General features: G+C 42.3%; 1 protein-coding gene across 5 annotated transcripts in view; it reads right to left on the reverse strand.

Moving 5' to 3' along the window:
* COASY (Coenzyme A synthase) overlaps nt 1-27,966 on the reverse strand; it is a 223,500-nt gene that overhangs the window by 173,432 nt on the left and 22,102 nt on the right. For 3 of the 5 annotated variants that reach the window (XM_089681298.1, XM_089681296.1, XM_089681299.1), the window contains exon 2: nt 14,375-15,042. In XM_089681298.1, coding sequence (XP_089537424.1) covers nt 14,375-15,029 — 655 coding nt within the window. In that variant the 5' untranslated portion in view covers nt 15,030-15,042. Of the gene's footprint in view, nt 1-14,374; nt 15,043-25,023; nt 25,185-27,966 lie in introns of those variants that run through there. The other 2 variants (XM_089681297.1, XM_089681300.1) reach the window with 2 other exon arrangements.

Below are 27,966 nucleotides of genomic sequence, written 5' to 3' on the forward strand. Positions count from 1 at the left end.
GTGCTATTCTGTCTCTCAGTGTTACAATATACCTACCATTCGATTTTTAGACTGATCATTTCTTTGTGCGTGGGCAAACATTCAAATTCAGCAGGGGATCAAATACTTATTTCCTTCACTGTATATGATGCAAATACAGTCAATAAGTGGATCTAAAGCCAAAGCAACAAACTGATAATCGAACATTAAATAGTGACTGTATCTAGCCACAGGGTAATAGGCAGCATAATCTCACCCTCTGAATATCTTTAAATATAGTGAACCAAAATGAAAGATCCAAAAATAAAGGATGTATGGTGACTATTGCTCAAAGCACCCAAAGATGCCACACAGAGCCTCTAATCCACCTAAAGGACATATAATAAAAGAGACAAAGAGTGAGAAGAAAGTGGTGGTATCTAACTGCAGAATATATAGACACAAAGTAGTCACAAAGTATAGATAGTAACACACACCTTGGTCTCAGTTGTTTGTAGTCAAACAGTCATGACAGGATGACACCACCTGTACAAGTCTGCCATATCTGGGGTGGGCTATTTATATACTATATTGCCAAAAGTATTGGGACACCCCTCCAAATCATTGGATTCAGGTGTTCCAATCACCTCCACGTGTATAAAATCAAGCACAAAGGCATGCAGATTGCTTCCACAAACATTTGTGAAAGAATGGGTCGCTTTCAGGAGCTCAGGCGAAATTTCCGTGCTACTAAATATTCCATGGTCAACTGTTAGTTTCACAAAGTGTAAACAACTGGGAACAACAGCAACTCGGTCCCAAAGTGGTAGGCCTGTAAAATGGCAGAGCAGGGTCAGTGCATGCTGAAGCGCACAGTATGCAGACGTCACCAAATGTCTGAAGAGTCAATAGCTAAAGACCTCCAAACTTTGTGTGGCCTTCAGATTAGCAAACAGTGCGTAGAGTGCTTCATGGCATTCCATGGCCAAGCAGCTGCATCTAAGCCTTACATCACCAAGTGCAATGCAAAGCGTCGGATGCAGTGCTGTAAAGCACACTGCCACTGGACTCTAGAACAGTAGAGACATGTTCTCTGGAGTGACATGCCTGACAAAGGGGTCCTGCAAGACTCCAAAATGTTGCCTTGCTGTAACTATGTGATCATGCATTAAAACATTTCGACTCATATTGGTGATGCTCGGTGTGCTGGTGACATTCTCTCTTGCGGATTCTGTTTAGTTCGAGCCGACGGTCACAGCACCCATTTATACACAGCCATTTTTAAACGCAAGAACGTGTGCATTTGGATTGTACACCTACACTCTGGAGTGACGAATCACGCTTCTCTGTCTGGCAATCCGATGGATGGACGTGTCTGGGTTTGGCGGATGCCAGGAGAAGGATACTTGCCTTACTGCATTGTGCAAAGTGTAAAGTTTGGTGGGGGGGGGGGGATTATGGTGTGGATTTGTTTTTCTCGGGATAGGCTTGTCCCCTTAGTTCCAGTGAAGTTAACTGTTAAGGCATCAGCATACCAAGACATTTTGAACAATTTCATGCTCCTAACTTTCTGGGAAAAGTTTGGGGATGGCCCCTTCCTGTTCCAACATGACTGCAAACCTGTCAAGGCCCTACCTTTTCCCAGAGGTTATGCTGCTCCATGTGCTGGCATCTATCTTGAGTTTCTGCAAAGCATGGCGGGAGCCTTTTATGCTTTCAGGCCTCTGCGGTCCATCCCCCAGAGGGGTGTGGTTGATCACATTTAAGCCTGTTGTCTGCACTTGCTCTTTGCATTCGTGTCCTGTATGATAGTGTTGTTGCAAGCTCTTGCTCTACTCTCGTGGCTCTCCTGGAAACTGACTCGGCTTTGTCTAAGACTATAATCAGCCTTATCCCTTTATCTGACCTCCCGTTGCTGAACCCGGCTTGTGACCTGTGTATTCTTGTCTACCGTTCTGTACTGTCTGTCTCGCTGTTATCAACCTGGCCTGTCCAACTATGCTATCATTCTTATCTGGTTCCTAACAGCTATACGCCATTGGCGGCGGCCATTACCGCAGCTGGGGTTTCTCGGGGGCCGCGACCTGGTCCCTGGCTGCGTCAAGTCCATCCCCACCATCAGGGGTCCTGGTGAAGGGCAGCCTGGGGCTTAGACTCCGCGCCCTGAGGGACTCCGGTCTGTGGGTGGTGGTTGTCGGCAGTCGGTGCGTGACCCTGCCATTAGGCCTGCCTGTCCATTCCACAGCTCCTGCCCTGACAAAACCGGTGCACAAAGTAAGGTCCATATAGACATGGATGAGTGAGTTTGGGGTGGAGGAACTTGATTGGCCTGAGTCCTGACCTCAACCTGACAGAACACCTTTGGGATGAATTAGAGCAGAGACTTCGAGCCAGGGCTTCTCATGTGACATCAGTGCCTGACCTCACAAATGCGCTTCAGGAAGAATGGTCAATATTCCCCATGCATGCACTCCTAAACCTTGTGGACAGCCTTCCAAGAAGAGTTGAAGCTGTCATAGCTGAAAAGGGTAGGTGTTCGGGCAAACTCTGATGGCCCCCCACTTGTCACCGATACGCCATCAATTAGAGGCAATTGTACCCACGGCCTCCTGGGAGTACCAAGATAGTACCGAAGTGGAAATATCCAACCAGAAGTTGCGCAATCCCGAGAAGTGCATCATTTTCAGTGTGGGCACGCATATAGTTGCTAGACAGGACCAGGAAGGGTGCACACAAAGGAACCAGCCAACAATGAATGGAGGAAACAAATAAGTCAAACACAGAAATGCTGCAAAAACACCCTACAAAGCAGTGGTAGAATATCAATGTGTGGTCAAAACAGCATTTGTCAAATAAAGAAAAAAAAAGCAAGAACAGTATGTCAGCTAAAAATTCAAACAATAAAACACATATACTAAAACGAACAACAAAAATAACAACCAAAAGAAAATACCACACAACCAACTATAGCACAAATGTCAGGTTGTTTTAGAAGAGAAAGTACACGTGCGGATAAAATAAAAAAGGAGACAGACCCCCAAATTGTATCTCTGGTGATGAGGACATTGGAAGAGCAATGCACAGAACCAGTTCCCACCTAGTGACACAAAAAAATCAAATCAAACAAAAAAAAAAAAAAAAAAAAAAAAAAGGAGAAAAAGAAAAAGCCTGAATCCTAAAGAAATATTCAGTAGATACACACATATAAGCTTACAGATAGTGATCTCTGTAGAACAAATAAATGCTTTGTATGCAGAAACCCACATTTCTAATAATGACATCATATAAGGGTGTATATAACTTTATAGTTGATGAAAACAATATTAGAGCATATTGGTTGATGGGTGATTGGAACATATACAGTATGTCGAGAAATTAATGTTTAATCAGGATAGAGGAATGAAGTAAATGTTATAGCATCATTTAGACTAGGAGGAGTTGTAGAATTCAACACAGATGTTTTTATTTTATTTATTTTAGGTACTTCTAAAGTTCTGTCAATATACGCAGCTCTTTACATACAGGTGAAACTCGAAAAAGATTTTTCCCCTGTGTGCCCCTCCCGTAGCACACTAAATACTAGTCCTGGTCAGAGTGAAGGTTGGGAAATTAGGATTGGCTGGCTCTAAACCAGCTCATATGCCTTTAGTTTGAGCACATTGGTTCCATATACAGGTGAAACTCGAAAAATTAGAATATCGTGCAAAAGTTCATTTATTTCAGTAATGCAACTTAAAAGGTGAAACCAATATATGAGATAGATTCATTACATGCAAAGCAAGATAGTTCAAGCCATGATTTGTCATAATTGTGATGATTATGGTTTACAGCTCATGAAAACCCCAAATCCACAATCTCAGAAAATTAGAATATTACACGCCATCAATAAAACAAGGATTATACATAGAACAATATCGGACCTCTGAAAAGTATAAGCATGCATATGTACTCAGTACTTGGTTTGGGCCCTATTTGCAGCAATTACTGCCTCAATGCGGCGTGGCATGGAAGCTATCAGCCTGTGGCACTACTGAGGTGTCATGGAAGACCAGGATGCTTCAATAGTGGCCTTCAGCTCTTCTGCATTGTTCGGGGCTCATGTCTCATCTTTCTCTTGGCAATGCCCAATAGATTCTCTATGGGGTTCAGGTCAGGCGGGTTTGTTGGCCAATCAAGCACAGTAATCCCACGGTCATTGAACCAGGTTTGGTGCTTTTGGCAGTGTGGGCAGGTGCCAAGTCCTGTTGGAAAATGAAGTCAGCATCCCCAAAAGCTCATCTGTGGAAGGAAGCATGAAGTGCTCCAAAATCTCCTGGTAGACGGCTGCGTTGACCCTGGACCTAATGAAGCACAGTAGACCAACACCAGCAGATGACATGGCTCCCCAAATCAACACAGACTGTGGAAACTTCACACTGGACTTCAAACATCTTGCAGTGTGTGCCTCTTCATTCTTCCTCCATACTCTGGGTCCTTGGTTTCCAAATGAGAAGCAAAAGTTGCTCTCATCAGAAAAGAGGACTTTGGATCACTGAGCAACAGACCAGGTCTGTTTTTCTTTAGCCCAGGTAAGACACTTCTGACGTTGTTTGTTGTTCAGGAGTGGCTTGACAAGAGGAATACGACATTTGAAGCCCGTCTGTGTGTGGTGGCTCTTGATGCACTGACTCCAGCCTCAGTCCACTCCTTGTGAAAGTCCCCAACACGTTTAAATGGTCTTTTCCTGACAATCCTCTCCAGGCTGCAGTCATCCCTGCTGCTTGTGCACTTTGTGAACATCCAACTTCTTTTGCAATTACCTTTTGAGGCTTTCCCTCCTTATGGAGGGTGTCAATGATGGTTTTCTGCACAACTGTCAAGTCAGCAGTCTCCCATGATTGTGATTCCTACTGAACCAGACAGAGACCATTTAAAGGCTCAGGAACCCTTTTTGCAGGTGTTATGGCTTAATTAGCTGATTAGAGTGGGACACTTTGAGCCTAGAATATTGCACCTTTTCACAATATTCTAATTTTCTGAGATTGTGGATTTGGGGTTTTCATGAGCTGTAAGCCATAATCATCACAATTATGACAAATCATGACTTGAACTATCTTGCTTTGTATGTAATGAGTCTCTCTCATATATTAGTTTCACCTTTTAAGTTGCATTACTGAAATAAATGAACTTTTCCACGATATTCTAATTTTTCGAGTTTCACCTGTATATCAAGGCTTGACAAATTTGCTTTGAATCTAGGAGCCAGATAAAAAAAAAAAAAAGTTAGGAGCCAGGTTTTTTTCTTTTGATGATTGGCTTTATTTTCAATGATGGAGATGTCAGATCTTGAATTCACGCATGAAGCGGACTGGAGCTGAGGTTTTTGATGTGTGTGGGCTGGACTCTGCTCGCCTCCAGCACCAGTGTGGGGACTGGCAGCGAGGAGGAGGGGTGGGCAATGTTATGCACTGATTGGCTGGTGTCAAGGGAGAGGGGAGTGTGGGGAAGCCTTTCTGCACGGTAATGGTGGGTCTGCTGGGGGAGGGGGTGGAGAGTGCACAGGGGTGCCGGTGTGGAGAGGAAGAGAGAAAATTTGGCTCTGCTGTGGGTAAGCTGCATGTCTGGGGCTTCGGGCAATGGGAGTTGCTCGCGCCTGCTGCTGGTGGTGAGTGGGCTGGTGGAAGGCCGAAACGTGGTTTATGGTCGCCATGGTGACGTTGGATTTGTCAAGCCCTGCCCCCCCCATATCCTGGTTCCCCCCTTCTCTGTATACACACTGGATCTGACACCACCCCCTTCCCGTATACACACTTGTCCTGTCCTCCCCCTCTGTATATGTCCTGGGTTTGATCCTCCCCCCTGTATACAACCCAGGTCTGGTCCTCCCCGTTTGTGTACACTCACGGGCATAGCAGGCAAAAATACAGTCCAGGCAGCTCCATTCTCCATCACACACACACTCACAAACACACTCTCACAGGCATAGCCCAGGCTGCTCCATCCTCCACCAGAACACCTCCATCACATCAAGCTCCTGCAGGTAGTACTGCCAGTCCGCCCACTCAATCAGGTGGAGGTCACACGGCAAAGCACACAGGCCACCAGGCCCGCCATCTCACCCCCCGCCGACTCCTTCGCATATTACGGTGTGCGCACCAGGTGAGCTGTGGGGGGAGCAAGTCCAGCTTGGCGGTGATGTGCCTCGGGCACAGTAGGCAGAATAAGCCAACAAAGCTGGCTCACCCTTGGACCCTGTTCGGGCATTGGGGGCGGGGATACCTGAGGAGAGAAGCCTGGCCACCCCGACTGTCACTCACACCGGGCCTGACAGCCAGACACTGGACTCCAGCTCAGCTTATTGCCTGCTTCCAGGAAAACTGGAGACCAGCAAGGGGTAGAGAGGATTGATTGCCCTGGGGAGCTGCATGTCCAGGGAGTAGAGCAGTGGTAGTTGCCGGTGTGAGTGGGCTGACCGGTGCCCAGGTGCCAGGTTGCGATTTCTGGTTGCCATGGTGACCTGGCACCTAAGATTTGTCAAGCCCTATATATGTATTTTGTAGGTTCACATCAGTCCCTAACTCTCAGTGAGCTTACAATCTGTGGTCCCTAACTCACATTTATACAAACACACACTAGGGCCAATTTAGACAGGATCCAGGTAACCTACCAGCATGTCTTTGGAGTGTGGTAGGAAACTGGAGTACCCGGAGGAAACACGCGCAGGCACAGGGACAACATGCAAACTCCAGGCAGATGGTGCCGTGGCTGGGATTCGAACCAACAACCTTAGTGCTGCCAGGCATAGGATTCATCTAGTTTCTGTTTGTAAAATTATCCGATCGATATTCCCACCTGGGGGGGGGGTATATGATCCAGAGCCATAAATCTTAAAGTATAGGGTTTGTATGCATGAACAGTAACAAAATATCTTGCAATAGGTTTTTCCACAAGACCATGTCTGTGAAATGGTCTGATTATTTTTCTAAATATGCATTTCATTTTCCCCCGACATAATATGACCAGCACCCACATGTCAACAAATAGTCAATTCCAATAGTATTGCAATATTACAAAGTTTTTCGGTTTGAACACCCATGAAGTGGGCAGAAGGACACCTCAACTCTCATTGATGAATTGGCAATATTCACTGTTGCTGCACTTGAAAATGCACTTCTGGGGGGAAATCACATAGATCCCTTCAGACTGAGAAGTAAAAATGGATTGACACCAATAAATCATGTAAAGGTCTATTCCTACGAAAAGTAAGTGGTTTTTCATCTATGAATTGATGTAAACATGGATTGTCCCCCATACCAATGTCTCTCAAGAATGGACCTAATTCATTCCAATTGGTTGTTAAAACTCAATAATAAGACGAATCTTAAAACGGTGTGTTGGTGTCTGTTCCCTGGAATAGCAAAAGATCTCTGGGGCTACGTTTGGCTTGTTGGTATGCTTTTTTTCTACTGTACCCACGTTGCAAGAATCTCTGTTGTAAGATTTGTGCTTGTCTTTCAAAATCTATATTGTTAGTGCAGTTCCTCCATATGAGCATATATTGCCCGCGAGGAATGCTTTTAACAAGACGTCATGGGTGAGTGCTGTTGAAATGTAACCATTTATGGATGTCAGTATATCTGGATATATCTCCCATGAGCCGGCAGGCACAAGGTTCTGGCACCACTGCAATGATTACTGAAGCTTTAGACAAGTCACATCCCTAGATATATTGTATACACTATATGTGACATCTATATATTTATAGTTTCATATTCATAAAAAACGCAGATGTTTCACATGTATCTGTGCTGCCAATTTGATATGCATTTGATTATAGTTTTTTGTAACACACATATATGGTATAATTATGGCACATTATTATGAATAAAAAAAACTTTTGTTAATGTTCTGTTTTCTCTTTTAGAGATCACTTTAATATTTCTGCACAATTTAATGTACACTACAATTTCCTTTGTGGTCCTGAAGAAGCGGGACAAACACGCGACATACGTTGACCCATCTCAAGGATATACAGTATATGTATCTCTTTTACAAAAAATCTTTTATTTAAGAATATTTATGTACCATCCATGGTTTTAAGCAATTTTGTAATAAAGCTTGTTTGAAATCTTTTTTTTTGTTTCTTTACCTTTGATTTGTGATTACTAGTTGTATAACCTAAAATCCCATTTTTGGCATGTTTTAGTTGTTACATATTTTCAGGATGATACTCTAGTTATACCACAATTGATTTTCAGTTATACATTGTACCCCATATTATTTGTCTAATATAGTGTTTAGTTGTAGGCATTCATGTTTGTCAACAGAACCTCCATCCTGCATGTGATGACTATGTTGGAGCAGACATAAGGTTCACCTGATTGGATTCCCAATTATGAGTAGCAGCAAAGATTTGTTTTTTTCCAGAAATCTGCATACTTAGTAGAACTAAACCCATCAATTTAACGGTTTCCCAAAACAGTTATCATTCTTGGCATGCCTTGAATATAACTGTCACAGTTGCTTGTGCTCTCAACCGAACTGCCAAGCCATCAAGTGTTTGAACTGATTGCATGGTGCAGCACCATTGCAACTGCAGATCACATAGGAGCTACAATGGCAGCTTTCGCTGTAAAGTATAGGAGGGTCTAGTTCTGCTTGGATAGAGTGGAGATTGATTAGAACACCTGTCAGATTTGTTTTGCAGCTTGTGTCCCCATTAGGGAGAGTCGCCCTCTCTATAATTGAGGAAAAATCTTCCAATGGGGACACTAGATCTGACGACAACTCACGCTGGGGGGATTTATTCTCACTTTGTTTAATCTGCTTAATTTAATCCACCTTAATTTGCTAAAATTGTACTTTTGTAAAAGTATTGAACAAAGATGTATTTGAAATGCTTATTTGTGTTTTTCTTTTCCAAAAAATGTTTATTCACTTGAAATGCGCTTATAATTTAGCTAGAAAGTTTGACTACTCCAGGGAGAGTGACTACCAAGTAAGGTAAACACATTGTTGAGCTATGGTTTTACCTCCAAACTTAAACTGCAAAAGCTGAGAGATGAGGTTGTACACATGCCACAGCAAAAAATACACCTCTGATAAACACGACCCATTCAGGTGAATTAGGGCTTCCTTGCAACCTCATGCAATGTGCATGGTTGGGGTGTTGTGGTGCAGGCTTAATAGGGTTGAAACAGGCAGAGAGGAGACAACATATTGCCTCCCCGCTCATCTGTCAACTGCCTTCTGAAAAGTGATCCAGCATGGATCACTTTAACCGCTTCCCAACCGCCCACCGCAATGTACTGCGGCAGGGCAGCAGCTACAGGCAAAGTGATGTGCCCATACATCGCTCTGGTTGTACCAACACAGGACTCCCACCTCCCATGACTGCTGTGACCGGCGGACATAGCGGAATGAAGATCCCGGTGAATGGGACCCGGTGGTCATGTGGCATGCATGAGCAATATATCATTAAACATAATATATCATTGACAACTTTGTGTAAAAAAATTAAAAAAAAAATAAAGAAAAAAAATTGTAATTTTCAAAAAAAATTTGTGGCAAAAAATAAAATGTTCCATGGACTCAACATGCCTCTGCAAAATCCTTGGGGTGTCTACTTTCTATAAAAGGGGTCATTTGGGGGGGATGGGTTGTACTATGTAGAGCTCTTTTATTTATGAGGTATACTGCTGAAGTGGGATGTACTCGGAGTGAGATAGCTACATCCATTTATTCATCAAGTTGATCTTCAGTGTCCATTGTGCATTGGACCAAAAGAGCAGTTAGACCAAACATATTATATGTGAGGTCACACTGCTGGAGGTGAGCAGACATCTGGTGGAGGAATTGAGCACTTTTTTAGTTGGAGCACTTTGTGATCACGGCAGAAAGAAAAATTCTATTAGAAGAATTGTGCTTGGACTTTCATTTATTCATCGTGTTGTCAATGATCATGTTTTGTTTTTAGTTTTATAATCTGTAGCGCTGCACTTTTTTCACTATTTTTTTTATTTTGCCTGATGAGAGAGGGTATTTGTGCCTAGCAGCTATTTTATGATTTGGGTATTACATAGTTTTTATCAGGTGCACTAGTTTTGTGATCCATAGCAGTGCGCAAGATTCTATTTATTTAAAGTCCTAATGTAGCTGTTAGGGAAGGAGCAAAATTAAATATTAATAATAATATTAGTGCATCACTTGAGTGACAGCTCTGAGTCTGCTGGGACTAGTGACAATCACATCCAAGATGGCAGCACCCAGCAGCAGTCATATGGCTTTTGAATGTCCACACAAGGGAGGCTTTTACAGATAAATAACATGCATAAAAATACATTAACCGCTTACCATCCGCGCTATAGCCGAAAGATGGCTACAGTGCGGTTGTCCAGTTCTGGGAGGGCGTCCATGGACGTCCTCCCAGAACGTGCCCCCTGCATGCCCCCAGAGGCACAAACCCGACGCTGTTGGTAATCGCTGTGTCCTACCGGACACAGCTGATGACATAAGGTAAAAGGCCAATCAGCCTTTTATCACATGATCAGCTGTGTCCAGTGACACAGCAGATCAAAAAGTAAATACAGTTGCCGGTTATCGGCAGCACTTTTCTTACACTGTGACAGCGCGAGTAAAGTACTGCCAATAACCGGCATATGTGACAGAGAAGATCTGCACTGATAATCAGCAATACCACCCAGCAGTGCCACCCAGCAATGGCACCCAGCAATGGCACCAGTCAGTGTCCATCAGTGCCGCCTATCAGTGCTGCATATCAGTGCTTCTTCATCAATGCCCACCAGTGCCGCCTCATCAGCGCCGCCTATCAGTGCAGCCTCATCAACGCACATCAGTGAAAGAGAAAAATTATCTGTTTGCAAAATGTTTTAATAGAAACAAAGAAAAACTTTGTATTTCAAAATTGTTTGCTTTTTTTTTGTTTTTGTGAAAAAAATTAAAAAACCCAGGGGCGATAAATACCACCAAAAGAAAGCTCTATTTGTGTGAAAGAAACAAGATAAAAAATGTCATATGGGTACAAATGTTGCATAACCGCGCAATTGTCAAAGTGCAACAGCACTGAAAGCTGAAAATTGTCCGACCCTGCTTAGCTTCTGAGATCAAACAAGATCGGGCGCATTCAGGGTGATGTGGCTGTGGACGGCTAAGTGTGCTTAGACCAAAAAGATATTGTAACCCCTCCGTATAGCAATTCAACCAATAGTGAACATGTAAATATACAAAAAATGCAGCGCTATTAATATATCATGAATGGTAATGATGAGACACAGTCCAATAAAAGGTGCTCGTTGATTTCCGGTGCAAAATAAGAATGTGCACTAACCAGAAAGCGTATAGGTAATATGCATGTGAATAAATATCCTGAAGATTCCCCTCTCCTTTCTGGTCTGATCACGGGAATAGCTGGAAAGAATGAAGATCAAGCGCCTTCGTGGGGTGAAGATGTGGTCCAGCAGGTCAGAGAAATCTCTACCAAGATATAGCTCCCCCTCTCAGGAGCTGACACAGGAATCACTCGGGGCTGTAAAGGTTGGAGAAGCGTTCACGAGCAGGTGATGGCAGGCTTTCTTGAAATACTCTAGGTGGTGTTGTGATAACAGACTTATCAACTTTGGTTACACTTTCTTCACATTCTGGATCAGGTTTTCCTACTAATCTCAATTTCTTTCTCCTTGCTGCTCTTGATTTCTTCACATGTGTGTTTGTCTGTGCTCACCTCCAACCTTTACAGCCCCAAGTGATTCCTGTGTCAGCTCCTGAGAGGGGGAACTATATCTTGGTAGAGATTTCTCTGACCTGCTGGACCACATCTTCACCACACGAGGGCACTTGAGCTTCATTCTTTCCAGCTATTCCTGTGATCAGACCAGAAAGGAGAGGGGAATCTTCAGGATATTTATTCACATGCGTATTACCTATACGCTTTCTGGTTAGTGCGCATTCTTATCATTTGCACCGGGAATCAACGAGCACCTTTTATTGGACTGTGTCTCATCATTACCATTCATGATATATTAATAGCGCTGCATTTTTTGTATATATATATTTCTTGGGACTTTTATGCGTTTTCCTTAAATGTTCAGCTGCTAATTATTGAGAGCGCTCACTATATTTTTACAATTTTCCTTAATAGTGAACATGTGAAGTAAATAATAAAATACAATGAATATAATGAAAACTCTTGTAACTGTCCAAAAATAGAGTAATAGAAAATTCCAAAGAGGGTAAAAAAAAAAAATCAAAAAATGTGAAAAAATATATATAAAATATAAAAATATATAAAAAATAAATGTGACTGATCTTTACCGCATGTTCATAACCGTGAAGTGTAGATGACTCACTCACCAGTTCTTTTGACCCCAGTTATAGTGGTCAAATGCGCCTTTGGTTATATAGGGAACCACCCTAAACCACCCTATATGCCTAAAACACTGGTGCTGGTTTGCAAGCACCTGTACAAGTGAATGGAATATTTTTGTCTATGTGGTTTTGATTCCTATTAAAGTACTACACTTAGATAAGCTATTCACTTGTCTGATTCATTCATTGGCCAGCTGCATTCCCGTTGCAGGAATATATAAAACCAACCTAAAGTATATTACTGGAAAACCTATTAAAATCCCTTATATCTGGCTATAATCCATGGAGATTTAGAGGGAAGAAAAATGGAGAATCCAACAAGAAAGGGCGGTTCCTTATATAACCAAAGGCGCGTTTGACCACTATAACCGGGGTCAAAAGAACTGGTGAGTGAGTCATCTACACTTTACAGTTATGAGTCATGCGTTAAAGATCACAGTCACATTTATTTTTTATATATTTTTTCACATTTTTTGATTTTTTTTTACCCTCTTTGGAATTTTCTATTACTCTATTTTGGGACAGTTACAAGAGTTGTCATTATATTCATGGTATTTTATTATTTACTTCACATGTTCACTATTGGTTGAATTGCTATACGGAGGGGTTACAATATCTTTTTGGTCTAAGCACACTTGGCCGTCCACAGCCACATCACCCTGCATGCGCCCGATCTTGTTTGATCTCAGAAGCTAAGCAGGGTCAGACCTGGTTAGTACCTGGATGGTAGACATTTAAGTAAACCTGTGTCCAGACTATGCACACTTAAGCATTTAAATATTCTGAACCAACAGTAAAAGCACTTTAACAGCTTGTTCACATCATGTGCAGTAACCTGCACACTTAAAATTATATTAAAGGCATTTTTTTAAAAATAATAAACATGTTATATTTACTTGCTCTGTGCTGTGGTTTTCAACAGAGCAGCCCTGATCCTCCTCTTCTCAGGTCCCCCACTGGCGCTCCTGGCCCCCTCCCTTCTGACAAGTGCCCCCATAGCAAGCAGCTTGGTATGGGGGCACTCAAGCAGGCTCACTGCTGCAGCTTTGTGTGTCCATTTACACACAGAGCGTGAGATCGTCTTCTGTCAGACAAGCAGCTGTACACAAGAGATGAAAGTCGGCTGATTTCTACTGTAACAGATTATTTCTAATGATATTTGTCCCGTGGGTACGGGGCTTAAAGTGTTACTAAACCCACAACAGTAAAATCGGCTTGTATGTGCAGTAAAGCATGCTGGTTATACTCACTGAAGAAGCTAAGGGGTCAATCCTCTGCATTGTGTAAAAAGGCCATTTGATCCTTTCCTCTCTGTTCCTCCCCTTTTTCAAGCTACCACCTCTTATTTCCTGATAAGACAGACTGAACCGTAGGCATTTTGCACATGCTCAGTTTGGTGTGTATTGCTAGAGGTTTTTGTTTTCTTGGGAAAGTGCATGTGATCAGCAGAGGGCCAATCAGCACTGTCCAGACAGAGTTCAGGGTTTTTGCATCCTCCTAGAGCAGAAAGAAAACTCCTCCTACAAGCTTTAGCTGGTGCTTGGCTGAACACTGATAGAAGCCACAAGACTGCTCTAACTTCTGATGAGAAAAGGTATTTAGCAGTTTATATTTACTAAAAAAAATTGCATTTTCATATTCTGTGTACTGTGGGAGACCAGATATAGTGGATACAGGGTTCTGGGTATAGTAACACTTTAAGAGCACATAGCTGGAACAATGGTTTTTCTATATGCCATGTTCACATTGCAACACTGTGTACATTTACCATGCATTAAAATGCAACCTGTCCACAATGCAACACAAGTGAACACAAATGTATATTATGTGAAAAACTGACATCTCCAAAATTAAAAAAAAACAAACAAAACTAAATTCCAAAACTAAGCAGGGAAAAAAGGTTAGATAAAGAGGAAAAGAAAATCTGAAAAAAATGGTATCACTATATAGTGTTTTGTGATTGCTTGGAAAATGTGTGAATTTCAGAAGTTTTACCTTAGACCAAAGATATGTCTAACTAGGACCACTTGAACACAATGATGATTTTACTCACTGTCAAGAAGCTCCTTGTCAGCAACACCAATGAGAACACGCCTTTCAGACAGCAAACAGCAAACGCTCAATAGAATTTTATGAGCACTGTGCAACCTATCAAATGTTCCGCCCACCACAACTTCACTGTGACACTGCAGTAGTGTTCTTCCACCATCTAGTTCTTCAGGACCACTATCATCTGCTTGTTCATAATCTGGATACAGCAATACTGATATTAAGTTTGGATGACAACTATAACAGTTTGTTGCATACCGCTCCAGCTGCTGCTTGGCAGGGTTGTACTGTCCACCATCACTGGTCTGAAAGTCTGTAAGAACCACTTCTGGAGGGTTGGATAGGTTCTGCACAGATGAGAGGTTCTGCTGGCTGTTACTTTGGTTTTTAATATTGGTTAAAAGCACACGGACATCCAGGTTAGAGTGGACATCTGCATCAGAATATAGTTTAGAAATTAGCTTGCAGACTTCGGTAGAGGCTGGAACGTAGGTGGAGCTGGGTTGAGATGAGCCAGTAAGCAACAGTCCTGGTTGGAGGTGAACATAAAGAGTGTCTTGGACAATCTTTGCTGCAGAGGCTAAAATTGGTGCCAGTCTCACAGACAAGGCAGATAGAGGAGAGGTTAGGACCAGAACACCTGAGCGAAAGACAGACATTATGTAGAGTTACCTTGAAAGGAATAAAAAAAAAAAAAAAAAAAAAAAAAAGAATTATAGCGATTTCATGCATGTATTTTTTATTTTGCAAAAAGACAAGGAAAAACAAAAACTGTATGATGAAACCAAGAATGATCCTGTACAAATGTGGTGGAACAAAAGACTGGTGTGGTTAAAATGGTTCTTAAGGTTCTTCTGTTATAGATGATCCTCCCTCAGCTCCCCTTATACTTACTTGAGCCCAATCTTGATCCAGCGATCCACACAAGAGCAGCGTCTCTCTCTCTTCACTGGGCAGATTGATAGCAGCAGTAGTCATTTGCTGTTGCTCCTCTCAATCAAATCCTATGCGGATGGAGTGTTAACAGACGCAGACAGTGGGGCTCTGGAGTAAGGTGGCACACGGAGAAGGAGGAGGAGCCGAGAGCTCTGGTGGGAGACCTCAGGAGGTGGAGGATTGGGGCTGCTCTGTGCAAAACCATTGCACAGAGCAGGTAAGTATGACATGTTTGTTGTTTTTAGTGGTGCACCAAAATGAAAATTCTGGTGCCGAAACTGTAACTTCAAAACGCACTTGGCCAAAAACTGAAAACAAAATGCGCAGTTTTTCAAAATTAATATATATTTTTGGAAAAAAATACTTTGATAAAGAAAAAAAAAATAAAAAAAAAAAAATATATATATATATATATATATATATATATATATATATATATATATATATATATATATATATATATATATATATATATATATATATATATACACACATACATACATATACACACACACACATACATACATACACACACCCCAACTGTTTTGTAATATATGAAAGAGGATGTTACGGCGAGTAAATAGACACCAAACATGTCACGCTTTAAAATTGCGCACACTCGTGGAATGGTGTGAAACTATGGTACTTAAAAATGTCCATGGCTGATGATTTAAAAATTTCTACAGCTTAGCAGTGTAAAGTTACAGAGGAGGTGTAGCGCGAGAATTATTGCCATTGCTCCAACGTCTGTGGCGACACCTCACGTGTAGTTTGAACACCATTTACATATGTGGGCATGGCCTACGTATGCGTTGACCACTACGTGCAAGCACGGGGGGGCGGAGGCAGTTTAAACCTTTTTTTTTTTTATTTGTTTTTTTTTGCAGTCCCTTTTAAATTTTTAATCACTTTTATTCTTATCTCAAGAAATGCATGCATCCCTTGTGATATAAATAATTAGTGACAGGTCCTCTTTATGGAGAGATATGGGGTCATTAAGACCCCACATCTCTCTTCTATAATGTAAAGCATTGAATCAAAAAAAATAAAATAAAATAAAAAAAGCATTGATCTAGTGCTTTAAAAAAAAATTTAAAAAAAGGCCGAAAACCGTTAGTGACATCGCTCCGGTCTCCTCCAAGGACATAGAGATGAGTGTAGGCCAGCTTTCCTTCACTCATCTCTATGCCCAGCGCCGGGATCATTCGATGGTTTCTCAGGTAAGAACTATCGAGCGGCAGGGTTTTTTCGGCACCTGTAACAGTGCATTTTTTCCATGTGACCACCGAAATTTCGGTGCATCCCTAGTTATTTTAATTTTTAAAAATTGGAAGCTTTAATATCACTTTAATTTAATATTACTTTTAGCTTAACACATTGAACAGAATAAAATAAACATTCCTCAGTAACACTTGCAGTTTACAACTTTCAATTAAGTTGACTCCTGCTCTCCTAGTGGTGCTTTCCTGAAATTTTAGTCTTCACAGGATAGAGTTAACATTGGACAGTGCAGTTTCAAAGCAGTCTGTTCGCTTGGAGAGGGAGAAGCAGTGGAGTGCTTTGCCATCCTAGGCTATGTGCTGTGTGTTTCTAGTGATGCACAACTCTATATAGGAGACACAACTCTAGTCTCTGCATGCAAGAGTTTCTCCACAGGATGCTCCAAAAGAAAGGAACCCGCCTGAAAAAGGAACCTAGGGCAGTGGTCATTGCATCTGCTTAAAAAAGAATTCCAGGTTTCGATATTTTATACATACAGTAGTTATATTGGGCCAATGTAACTATGCATATACAATAACAGTGGATCCCTCTAGAAGCTGGAAATCAGTGTAATAGACACCTCTACTCCATTGATCTCCATTGTGAAAACAGGTCAACTGCTAGGCACGGGCGCAATTTAGAGATTACTGTACATTTTCACAATACATGCAAAGTGTTCTCCGATTGGATGAAGTGGAAAGCATGACGTCATCACCCCGCCTCTCCACTTTGCTCAAAAAATGCTTTGCATTCATTCAGAAAGTGCAAAGCTACCTCTGAATGGCACCTGTGTTAACAATGCTGCAGGGCAGCTGCTCGATGAAGGACCTGAAAGCAAGTAAAGAACCCTGAAGTAGTGGTGTCTACTACAGTGATAATCCTGGGGGTTTAGTCAGGTACAGTATACAGTGCATAAAGAAAGTATTCACAGCACTTAACTTTTGCCACATTTTGTTATGTTACAGCCTTATTCCAAAATGCATTCAATTCATTTTTTTCCTCAACATTCTACAAACAATACCTTATATTGACAATGTGAAAGAAGTTAATTTTGAAATCTTTGCAATTTCTTAAAAATTAAAAAACGGGGGAAAAAAAAACACATGTCCCACAGTTAACAGTGCATGTCAGAGCACAAACCAAGCCATGAAGTTCAAGGAATTGTCCGCAGACCTCTGAGACAGGATTGTATCAAGACACAGATCTGGGGAAGAGTACAGAAACATTTCTGCAGCATTGAAGGTCCCAATAAGCACAGTGGCCTTCATCATCCGTAAATGGAAGAAGTTTGGAACCACCAAGAATATTCCTAGGAGCGGGCTGCCCGGCCAAAATGAGCGATCGAGGGAGAAGGGCCTTAACCAGGGAGGTAACCAAGCACCCGATGGTCACTCTGAAAGAGCTCCAGCGTTTCTCTGTGGAGAGAGGAGAACCTTCCAGAAGAACAACCATCTCTGCAGCACTCCACCAATCGGGCCTGTATGGTAGAGTGGCCAGATGGAAGCCACTCCTCAGTAAAAGGCAAATGGCAGCCCGCCCGGACTTTGCCTAAAGGCACCTGAGGGACTCTCAGACCATGAGAAACAAAACTCTCTGGTCTGCTGAAACAAAGATTGAACTCTTTGGCCTGAATGCCAAGCGTCATGTCTGGAGGAAACCAGGCACCGCTCACCGCCTGGCCAATACCATCCCTACAGTGAAGCACAGTGGTGGCAGCATCATGCTGTGGGGATGTTTTTCATCGGCAGGAACTGGGAGACTAGTCAGGATCGAAGGAAAGATGAATGCAGCAATGTGCAGAGACATCCTTGATGAAAACCTGTTCCAGAGCGCTCTGGACCTTAGACTGGGGTGACGATTCATCTTTCAACAGGGCAACGACCCTAAGCCCACATAAGAAATAGGTGGCTACGGGCCAACTCTGTGAATGTCCTGGAGTGGCCCAGCCAGACCCCGGACTTGAACCTGATTGAACATCTCTGGAGAGATCTGAAAATGGCTGTGCACCGACACTCCCCATCCAACCTGATGGACCTTGAGAGGTACTGCAAAGGAATGGGAGAAATTACCCAAAAATAGGTGTGCCAAACTTGAAGCATCATACTCAAAAACGACTTGAGGCTGTAATTGATGCTAAAGGTGCTTCAACAAAGTATTGAACAAAGGCTGTGAATACTTATGTGCATGTGGTTTTTTTCTTTTTAATAAATTGCAAAGGTTTCCAAAGAACTTCTTTCACGTTGTCATTATGGGGTATTGTTTGTAGAAAGTTGAGGAAAAAAATGAATTTAATCTATTTTGAAATAAGGCTGTAACATACCAAAATGTGGAAAAGGAGGCTTGCTCACCCCCGCCCCCTAGTGAAACATGCCCCTTATGCAGTTAACCCTTTGATTGCCTTCAAAGGTTAACCCATTCCTCCCCAGTGCCATTAGTGTCAGTTTTGTTTTTTTTACACTGATCACTGTATTGGTGTCACTGGGGATGTCAATGACCCCAAGTCAATTCCCCCCTAGTGTTAGAATGTCTGCCACAGTCCCATCATAAGTCGCTGATCACCGCCATTATTAGTATAAAAAAAAAAAAATCTAGTATCTATACCGCCATTTGTAGACGCTATAACGTTCACGTAAACAAATTTACACGTATTGCGAATGATGTAAATTTCATTTTGTTGCAGCATTGCGTGACCGCGCAATAGTCAGTTAAAATAATGCAGCGTTGTAACAAACTGCTTCTGTAACCGCTTCCGGAACGCCCTATAGCAGAAATACTGCTACAGGGTGGCACGGGTGTGCAAAATCACATTTTAAATATAGGGCTTCCTATGTGGAGGAACTCATTTTCAGAGCCACTCGGATCCAGTGCTGTGTAATCATCCAGAGAGGAGATCCTGTCATATAGACTTCCATATCCATCCACCCCTTAAAGGGGCCTCCGGCTGCCTGGTTTCATCGCCTTCTGAGATCTCCTACAGCACCACCTACATGCAGAGAGAGGATCTTCCCTGTCCAGGACCACATCCAACACCTAGAGGGGACCATTACTGCTTTAATGCACATTAACATTGCGTATCTGGTGAGTGCGCACTCTTACCATATTACTTTGGGAGCACCGACACAGGATCGCTATTGTTACTATCTCCACCAAGATCTGCACGAACTGTCACTTTATGATTATTTGAAATACTTTCATTTATTATTGCCATTTTAGCGCTGCACTTTATATATTTATTTGATTGATGAAGGTTTTAGATTGGTTACCTTTGGTGCATTAGCTGCTGTTTTAGAGCGCTCACTTTTACATCTTTATTTATTTCATCACTTCAGTTTCGCAGGATATAAACAGCGCCATTTGTAAATTAGGAAAGCATCTGATCACACGATCTTGGTTTGATTAGATAATGTAAGGGCATAGGAGGTATCTAGAGTCTGATAGACCCCAGATTTCTCAAAAAAGAATATATGACAATGTCCATTGAAGTTATATGGGATATTTGCATTCCCTGTGATAGCATTAAAAGTGATCCACAAAAAAAAAAAAAAATTAAAAAAAAAAAAAAGGGACAGTGTAAAAATAATTTTAAAAAAATCAAAATAAAAGCACCCTTGCCCCCCCACGCACGTGCACACTTGTGTGCGTGATCGTTGACCCTGTGCCGGTATGTAAACAGCAGTTGCACCATGCAAGGTTTTTTTTTTTAATTTGCATTTGAAAAATCACTGCACGAGTACTATGTGACATGAAAAATTGTACCACCCACCATATTATTCACTAGGGTATCTGCTTTAAAAAAATATATAATGTTTGAGGGTTTAAATTAATTTCCTAGCAAAAAATACAGATTTTATTTATGTAAACAAGAAAAGGCTTGATCTTCAGGTGGTTAGAAGAGTGATGTGTGGCACATGTACACAAGTGGACACAAGTACTGGGGGAGGCGGGAGAACCTCATACAGTACAGTTGACAGGTAAAAGAAAAGGGAGTGATAGAAGGTGCAGGAGCAGTCAGTAATCGAAAAGGAGTAGCCAACAATAACACTCGCCCCCATGTTATTTCCACTCGCCAAATGCGAGCAGGCGAGTGGAAATTGTAAGCCCTGATCTATACCATAGTTTGTAGATGCTATAACTTTCACACAAAGCAATCAATATACACTCATCGGGATGTTTTTTTTACCAAAAAACATGTAGCAGAATACATTTTGGCCTAAATTTATTACCATATATTTTTTATAGCCGAAAGTAAAAAATATTGTTTTTCTTCAAAATTTCGTCTTTTTTTGTTTATAGCGCGAGAAATAAAAAAGGTGATCAAATACCACCGAAAAAAAGCTCTATTTGTGTGAAAAAAGGACGTAAATTTTGTTTGGGTACAGCATGGCATGACCGCGCAATTATCAGTTGAATTAGTGCAGCGCCGAGTAGCAAAAAGAGGCCTGGTCATTAAGGGGGTAAATCCTCTGAAGGGTAAGTGGTTAAACTGGAACATAGGCAAAAATCAACTCAGTTGCTGAAAGTGCCTGAAAAACTGAAGGTTTAACCTCTTGCCGCCCAGCCACTGCATAAAAACGTTTGCAGGGCGGCACGGCTGCGCAAAAGCACGTTTTAAAACGTGCTCCTGAGATTATTGCGGGCAGGGGGCGCGCGCACACGCTCCCGCCAACCCGCGGGTGTCACAATTTGATCCCCGAGGGATCAATCATTTGGTTTCAGCCAGTGATGTCCGGTCCCTGTCCTATCCTGTCCTGTGTTGACAGTTACACAGGACAGGATATGATGTCATTCTTCCCTGGCTGGGCACATTCGTCCCAGAGAGAGAAGAAGACAGAAGAAATGTGAGTACAAAAGCACTACACATTCAGTTAGAACACACCCAGGACACATGTAACCCCCTGATTGCCCCCCCCCCCAGTTAACCCCTTCACTGCCCTGTCACCAGTGTTATTGATCAGTGAACAGATTTTTATTGATCACTGTATCAGTGTCCCTGGCGACTTCAAATAGTGTTAGCGCCCCTCCCAGATAGCGCCAGATTGCCGGCTAGTACACCAGTAATCCCATTTAACCCCTTGATCGCCCCCCCCCCCATTTAACCCCTTCACTGCCCTGTCACCAGTGTCATTGATTACAGTGAACAGATTTTTACTGATCACTGTATTAGTGTCACTGGTGACTTCCGATAGTGTTAGCGTCAGTTAGCGCCCCTCCCAGATAGCGTAAGATTGCCGCTAGTACACAGGTAATCACATTTGACCCCTTGATTGCCAAAAACACGGTCACGCTAAACCTCCATTGCTAGTATAGTGTCTGACTGGATCAATATCTTTGATCAGATCAGCGCTATACCAGAGTTCACATTACTATAGTATCCCCAAAAACTCAAGTGTTAGCGGGATCACCCCCGACACCTGCCAGCACCTGCGTTTAGCCCCTACGCTCCCCCTTCTCCCCCAGCAAGTGCAGTGTCAGTAGATAACTGTCACTTGATACATTACACACAAAACCGCAGTGTTCACAGAATCAGGCCTGATCTCTGTTAGCACTTGTTTGCAAATTTTTTGTAGCGGTTCAACCAGTCCCTGACAGCCAGGCGCTCTTTTTCCCGTGAGTCGCACTAGGTACCTGTAAATTTAGTGGCCAAAATGTCCAAGCAAAGGTACTCTAGTGAAGAGGCCTATAGGATTCTGAGCATGTCAGGTGAGAGCAAAGGGGAAGACTACCTGACAGAATCAGGCTCAGAATACGAACCTATAGACAGCAGCGGCACCCTGACAGGAAGCTCAGACGATGAAGAAGTGGTCCCTGCTAAGATCAGGTGTACCCGACCCCATTTCCAGGTTGCTGAGGTGGTACAAATGCATGATGACTCTCATATGCAGCAGAGTGTCAGTACTAGTGCAGCACTACCTTATAGTGAACTGGCGAGCACCAGCGGCCCAGTACATCTTGGTCTTATACATAGCAGCACTGCAGCATCACTTGGTGACGTGGCGAGTCCCATAAGTGCAGTACAAGCTGGTGCGGTGGCGAGCACAAGTATTGTCCCACGGGCACCAAGAATTCGCAGACAGGTCCGTAGAGCCCCTAGTATCCTTCCGGATGTGCTTGCAAATCCCGATTGACAGCCCACAAATTCTGCAGCACACTTACTTCCCCCATTCACTGCCCAACCCGGAATTCAGGTGGAAACAGCAAATTTAAATACTCCCCGTGATTTTTTTTTAAGCTGTTTTTCACAGATGATCTTTATGCATTGATTGTGGATCAAAGCAATTTATATGCACGACAATTTATCGCCGCCAACCCAAATTTAAACCTTGCCAAACCATTCGCATGGAAACCCATTACGGTTTCAAAATTTAAAGTTTTTTTGGGCCTAACCCTCAACATGGGCATTAATAAAAAAAATCAATTGCAGTTGTATTGGTCCACAGACCCGCTTGTTCATATATCCATGTTCTCTACTGCCATGGCCAGGCATACAGTTGCAAGAGAAAGTATGTGAACCCCTTAGGATTACATGGAGTTTTGCATGAATTGGGCATAAAATGTGCTCTGAACGTCATCTAAGTCACAACAATAGAAGAACACAGTCTGCTGAACATAATACTACACAAACATTAGATGTTGCCATTATTTAATTGCACATAACATGTAAACATTCACAGTGCAGGGAGGAAAAAGTATGTGAACCTTTTGACTTAATAGCTGGTGGACCCTCCTTTGGGTCATTGTCCTGTTGCATCACCCATCCTCTGCGAAGCTTCAGTTGGCGGACAGATGGTCGTACGTTTTCCTGCAAAATGTCTTGATAAACTCTGGAATTCATTTTCCCATCAATGACAACAATCCGTCCAGGCCCTGAGGCAGCAAAGCAGCCCCAAACCATGATGCTCCCTCCGCCATGTTTTACAGTGGGGATGAGGTTTTGATGTTGGTGTGCTGTGCCTTTTTTTCTCTACACATAGTGTTGTGTGTTCTTCCCAAACAACTCAATCTTGGTTTCATCTGTCCACAGTATATTTTGCCAGTAGTGCTGTGGAACATCCAGGTGCTCTTTTGCAAACTGAAAACTTGCTGCAATATTCTTTTTGGACACCAATGGCTTCCTCCGTGGTGTCCTCCCATGTACTCCATTCTTGTTTAATGTTTTCCTTATTGTAGATGTGTCAACAAAAATGTTAGCATGTGCCAGAGATTTCTGTAGGTCTTTAGCTGACACTCTGGGATTCTTCTTTACCTCATGCAGCATTCTGCGCTGTGCTCTTGCAGTCATTTTTACAGGACAATCACGCCTAGGGAGAGTAGCAACAGTGCTAAACTTTCTCCATTTGTAGACAGTCTGTCTTACCGTGGACACATGAACATCAAGGCTTTTGGAGATACTTTTGTAACCCTTTCCAGCTTCATGCAAGTCAACAATTCTTGATTGTAGGTCTTCTGAGAGCTCTTTTCTGCAAGGCATGGTTCACATCAGACAGTGCTTCTTGAAACCAGTAAACCCAAAACAGGTGTGTGTTTTTAAGGGCAGGACAGCTGTCAGCAACACATCCAATATCATCACACTGATTGGAGTCAAGGTTGGCTCACTCCTGGCTCCAATTAGCTCTGGGAGAAGTCATTAAGCTAGGGCCTCACATACTTTTTCCTCCCTGAACTGTGAATGTTTACATGTTATGTGCAATTAAACCATGGCAACATCTAATGTTTGTGTAGTATTATGTTCAGCAGACTGTGTTCTTCTATTGTTGTGACTTAGATGACGTTCAGAGCGCATTTTATGCCCAATTCATGCAAAACTCCACGTAATCCCAAGGGGTTCACATACTTTTTCTTGCAACTGTAGCTATGAGACGATAATGCGTTTTATGCACTTCTACAACAACACACTCAGTCGTCCTCGGAGTGACCCTGAATTTGACTGGCTCCACAAAATTTGGCCCCTCGTAAATCACTTTAACCAAAAATTTGCAGATATGTATACTCCCCATAAAAACATCTGCATCGATGCGTCCCTCATTCAATTTTCTGGCCGCCTTGTAATCAAACAATTTCTCCTCAGCAAGCATGCCAGATATGGGGTCAAGATGTATAAGACCTGTGAGAGGGCAACAGGTTATACATGTAAGTTTCGGATTTACGAGGGAAAAGATAGTCACATGGAGCCCCCCCGGATGCCCAGACTACATGGGGAGCAGTGGCAAGATAGTCTGGGACTTGGCGTCATCCTTTTTCTATATGGGGTACCACTTATACGTGGACAATTTTTATTCAAGCGTGCCACTATTTAGACATTTGTTCAATCTGAGAATTTGCGCATGTGGCACTGTGCAACCTAATCGCCGGGGCTTCCCCCAACGGCCTGTAAATACCCGTCTTAGAAAGGGGGAAAAAGCCTGCTTGAGAAACGAAGAATTGCTCGCAGTGAAGTGGAAGGTCAAACGGGATGTTTACCTCCTGTCTTCCATTCACGAAGATACGACCGTCCAAATTGCCAGGGAAGCTGGTGTTGTTGAGAAGCCCCTCTGTGTCCACGATCATAACCTTAACATGGGAGGGGTGGACTTCAACGACCAGATGATGAAGCCGTACTTAGTTTCCCGAAAAGCCAGACGCTGGTACAAAAAAAAGTGTCTGTTTATTTATTTCAATTGGCTGTATATAATGCTTTTGTTCTCTACAAAGCAACTGGACATAGTGAATCCTACCTAAAATTCCAGTTAGAGATCATCAGAGATGTATCCAGAAGGTGCTGCGCCCCAAACCCCCATCCCAGATGCAGTTAGCCAGCTGCATAAGAGACATTTTCCCGATACCATTCCTGGTACCCCAACCCAAAGAAGACCCCAAAAAAGATGTCTTGTCTGTACCAAATGTGGAATTAGGCGTGACAGCAGCTTTTGTTGTCGCTCCTGTCCTGGCCAACCTGGCCTCTGCGTCAAGCCCTGCTTCCGCCTCTACCATACACTAGTGAACTATTAGTATAGGGTACAGCACGGCACAGTTCAGGGCACATTTACACAGGGTCTCGAAAGATGTTAAATAGTCAGGAAACTGGCTATTGCATTTGGAGAGACCCTACCATCTGTTTTAAAAATGTTTAAAGTTTGAAAAAAAAAAAAAGTTAAAAAAAAAAAAATTAAAAGTACAAATCCCCCCCAAAAAATAAAAAAATTTAAAAAACCAAAAATAAAGTTTTTTTTTGTTGTAATTTTTGTGATTGTCCTACTTTTACTGTTTTATTGTTACTGTTTAATTGTTAACCATTTCTGTTTGCAGGAATGCTTTCAGCTGCAGCACTGACGTGTTTATTCTGACAGCAACAGGAACTTGCTCTCAGAATAGATATAAATCAGTGTGGGCAGCGCTGTCGGATGAGATTTTTCATCTGCAGTTAAAAAAAGAGCATATATGCCGAAGCATGCGGGCCTGGGGTGGCCAGTGGGTGGATGGCCCCTATGCTTCGGCATATATATTTTATATTTGTTGGCACATTTCATGTGTGCCCACCATTAGAAGTGGGTGGATGCAGGGAGGTATTCTAATGGTGGGCATACCACACACTTTTTCTGGCAGAGATTTCTTCTCTTTTTTTCCCATTCAGCACACAGGCTGCATAAAGAAAAAAAAAAGAACATAGCATATACACCCAACAAGGACCAGCGACGTACATCACTGGACTTTGAATGGTTATACCAGGGTGATGCCTGCAGCTGCAGGCATCATCCTGGTATCGTTTTTTTCAGCCAGCGATGTGCTTTAATGTAAAAGCAATCCTAATGGCTAATTAGCTGCAGGATTGCTTTTACAAGCAGCGAGAGAAAATGCCACCCCCCCTCCCTGAGATAGCATTAAAAGTGATTAAAAAAAAAAAAAAATTAAAGGGACAGTGTAAAAATAGTTAAATAAATCAGAAAAAAAAAGGACCCTCGCCCATCCGCACACCTGCGGCCGTAGGCGTTGTGTCAGTATGGAAACAGCGATTGCACCATGCATGTGAGGTATCGCCATGAACGTCAGATCAAGGGCAGTAATTATAGCTCTAGACCTCCTCTGTAAATCTAAAATGGTAGCTTGTAAAGGCTTTTGAAGCGTTGCCTATAGATATTAAAAATGTATGCAGTTTGTCGCCATTGCACAGGGCATGCGCAATTTTAAAGCATGTCGTGTTTGGTATCTATTTACTCAGCATAGCATCATCTTTTATATCATACCAAATTATTGGCCAATATATTGTGTTTTTGTGCATTAAAATTAAAAAAAGTGCATATTTTTCAAAAAAATTGCGTTTGAAAAATCACTGTGTAAGTAATATGTGAGATAACAAATTTCAGCACCCACCATTTTATTTACTAGGGTGTCTGCTCTAAAAAAATATATGTTTGGGGGTTCACTTTAATTTCCTAGCAAAAATACTGATTTTTTTTTATGTGAACAAAAAGTGTCAGAAAAGGCTTGGTCTTCAGGTGGTTAGAAGAGTGAATGATGTGTGGCATAAACTTCTAGTGCTGGCCATAAAATGCCCCCACCCCCCAAAATGAACCCTTTTTGGAAAGTAGACACCCCAAAACTATTTGCTGAGAGGCATGTTGAATCAGTAGAAGAATTTATTTTTTTACCACAAGTTTTTGGAAAATGACAAAAAAAAAAAAAAACAAATTACACAAAATTGTCATTTAAATAATTTATTGCTCACACAAGCCATATGTATATGTGGGATTACTCCCCAAAATACATTCTTCTACTTCTCCCAAGTATGGGGGTACCACAGGTAAGAGACATTTTGGCAGTCTAGCCAAGTACAGGACCCCAAAATCCAATAAGCACTTTCAGGCTTTTAAAGGGCTTTATTTCCTCATTACACTTCCTGACTACCTATCACAGTTTCGGAGGCCCTGGAATGCCAGAACAGCACCAAACCCCCCCCCCCCCCAAATGACCAATTTTTGAAAAGTAGACACCCCAAGGAATTTGAAAAGAAGCATGGTAAGTATTTTGCAGATCTCATTTGTAGCCACAAGTTTTTGGAAAATGAAGAAAGAAAACAAAAACATATTTTTTCTTTTCTTTTTCAAATATATTTCAAAACCTGAAAAATGAGAAAAAAAGAGATCTGCAAAATACTCACCATGCCTCTTTTTAAATTCCTTGGAGTGTCTACTTTCCAAAAAGAGGTCATTTGGGAGGGGGTTGGTGCTATCCTGGCATGTCAGGGCCTTCGAAACTGTGATAGGTAGTGAGGAAGTGAAATGAAGAAGTTACGCACCTTCAGGCTTTCAAAGGGGTCATTGGATTTCAGGCTCCTGTATGTGGCTAGGCTCCCAAAAAGTCTCACACGTGTGGTATCCTCATACTCAGTAGAAGTAGCAGAATGTATTTTGGGGTGTAATTCCACAT

The sequence above is a fragment of the Staurois parvus genome, unplaced genomic scaffold, assembly GCF_062004578.1.
Source record: "Staurois parvus isolate SC_StPar_1 unplaced genomic scaffold, SC_StPar_1.0 ptg000263l, whole genome shotgun sequence".
NCBI lineage: Eukaryota > Metazoa > Chordata > Amphibia > Anura > Ranidae > Staurois > Staurois parvus.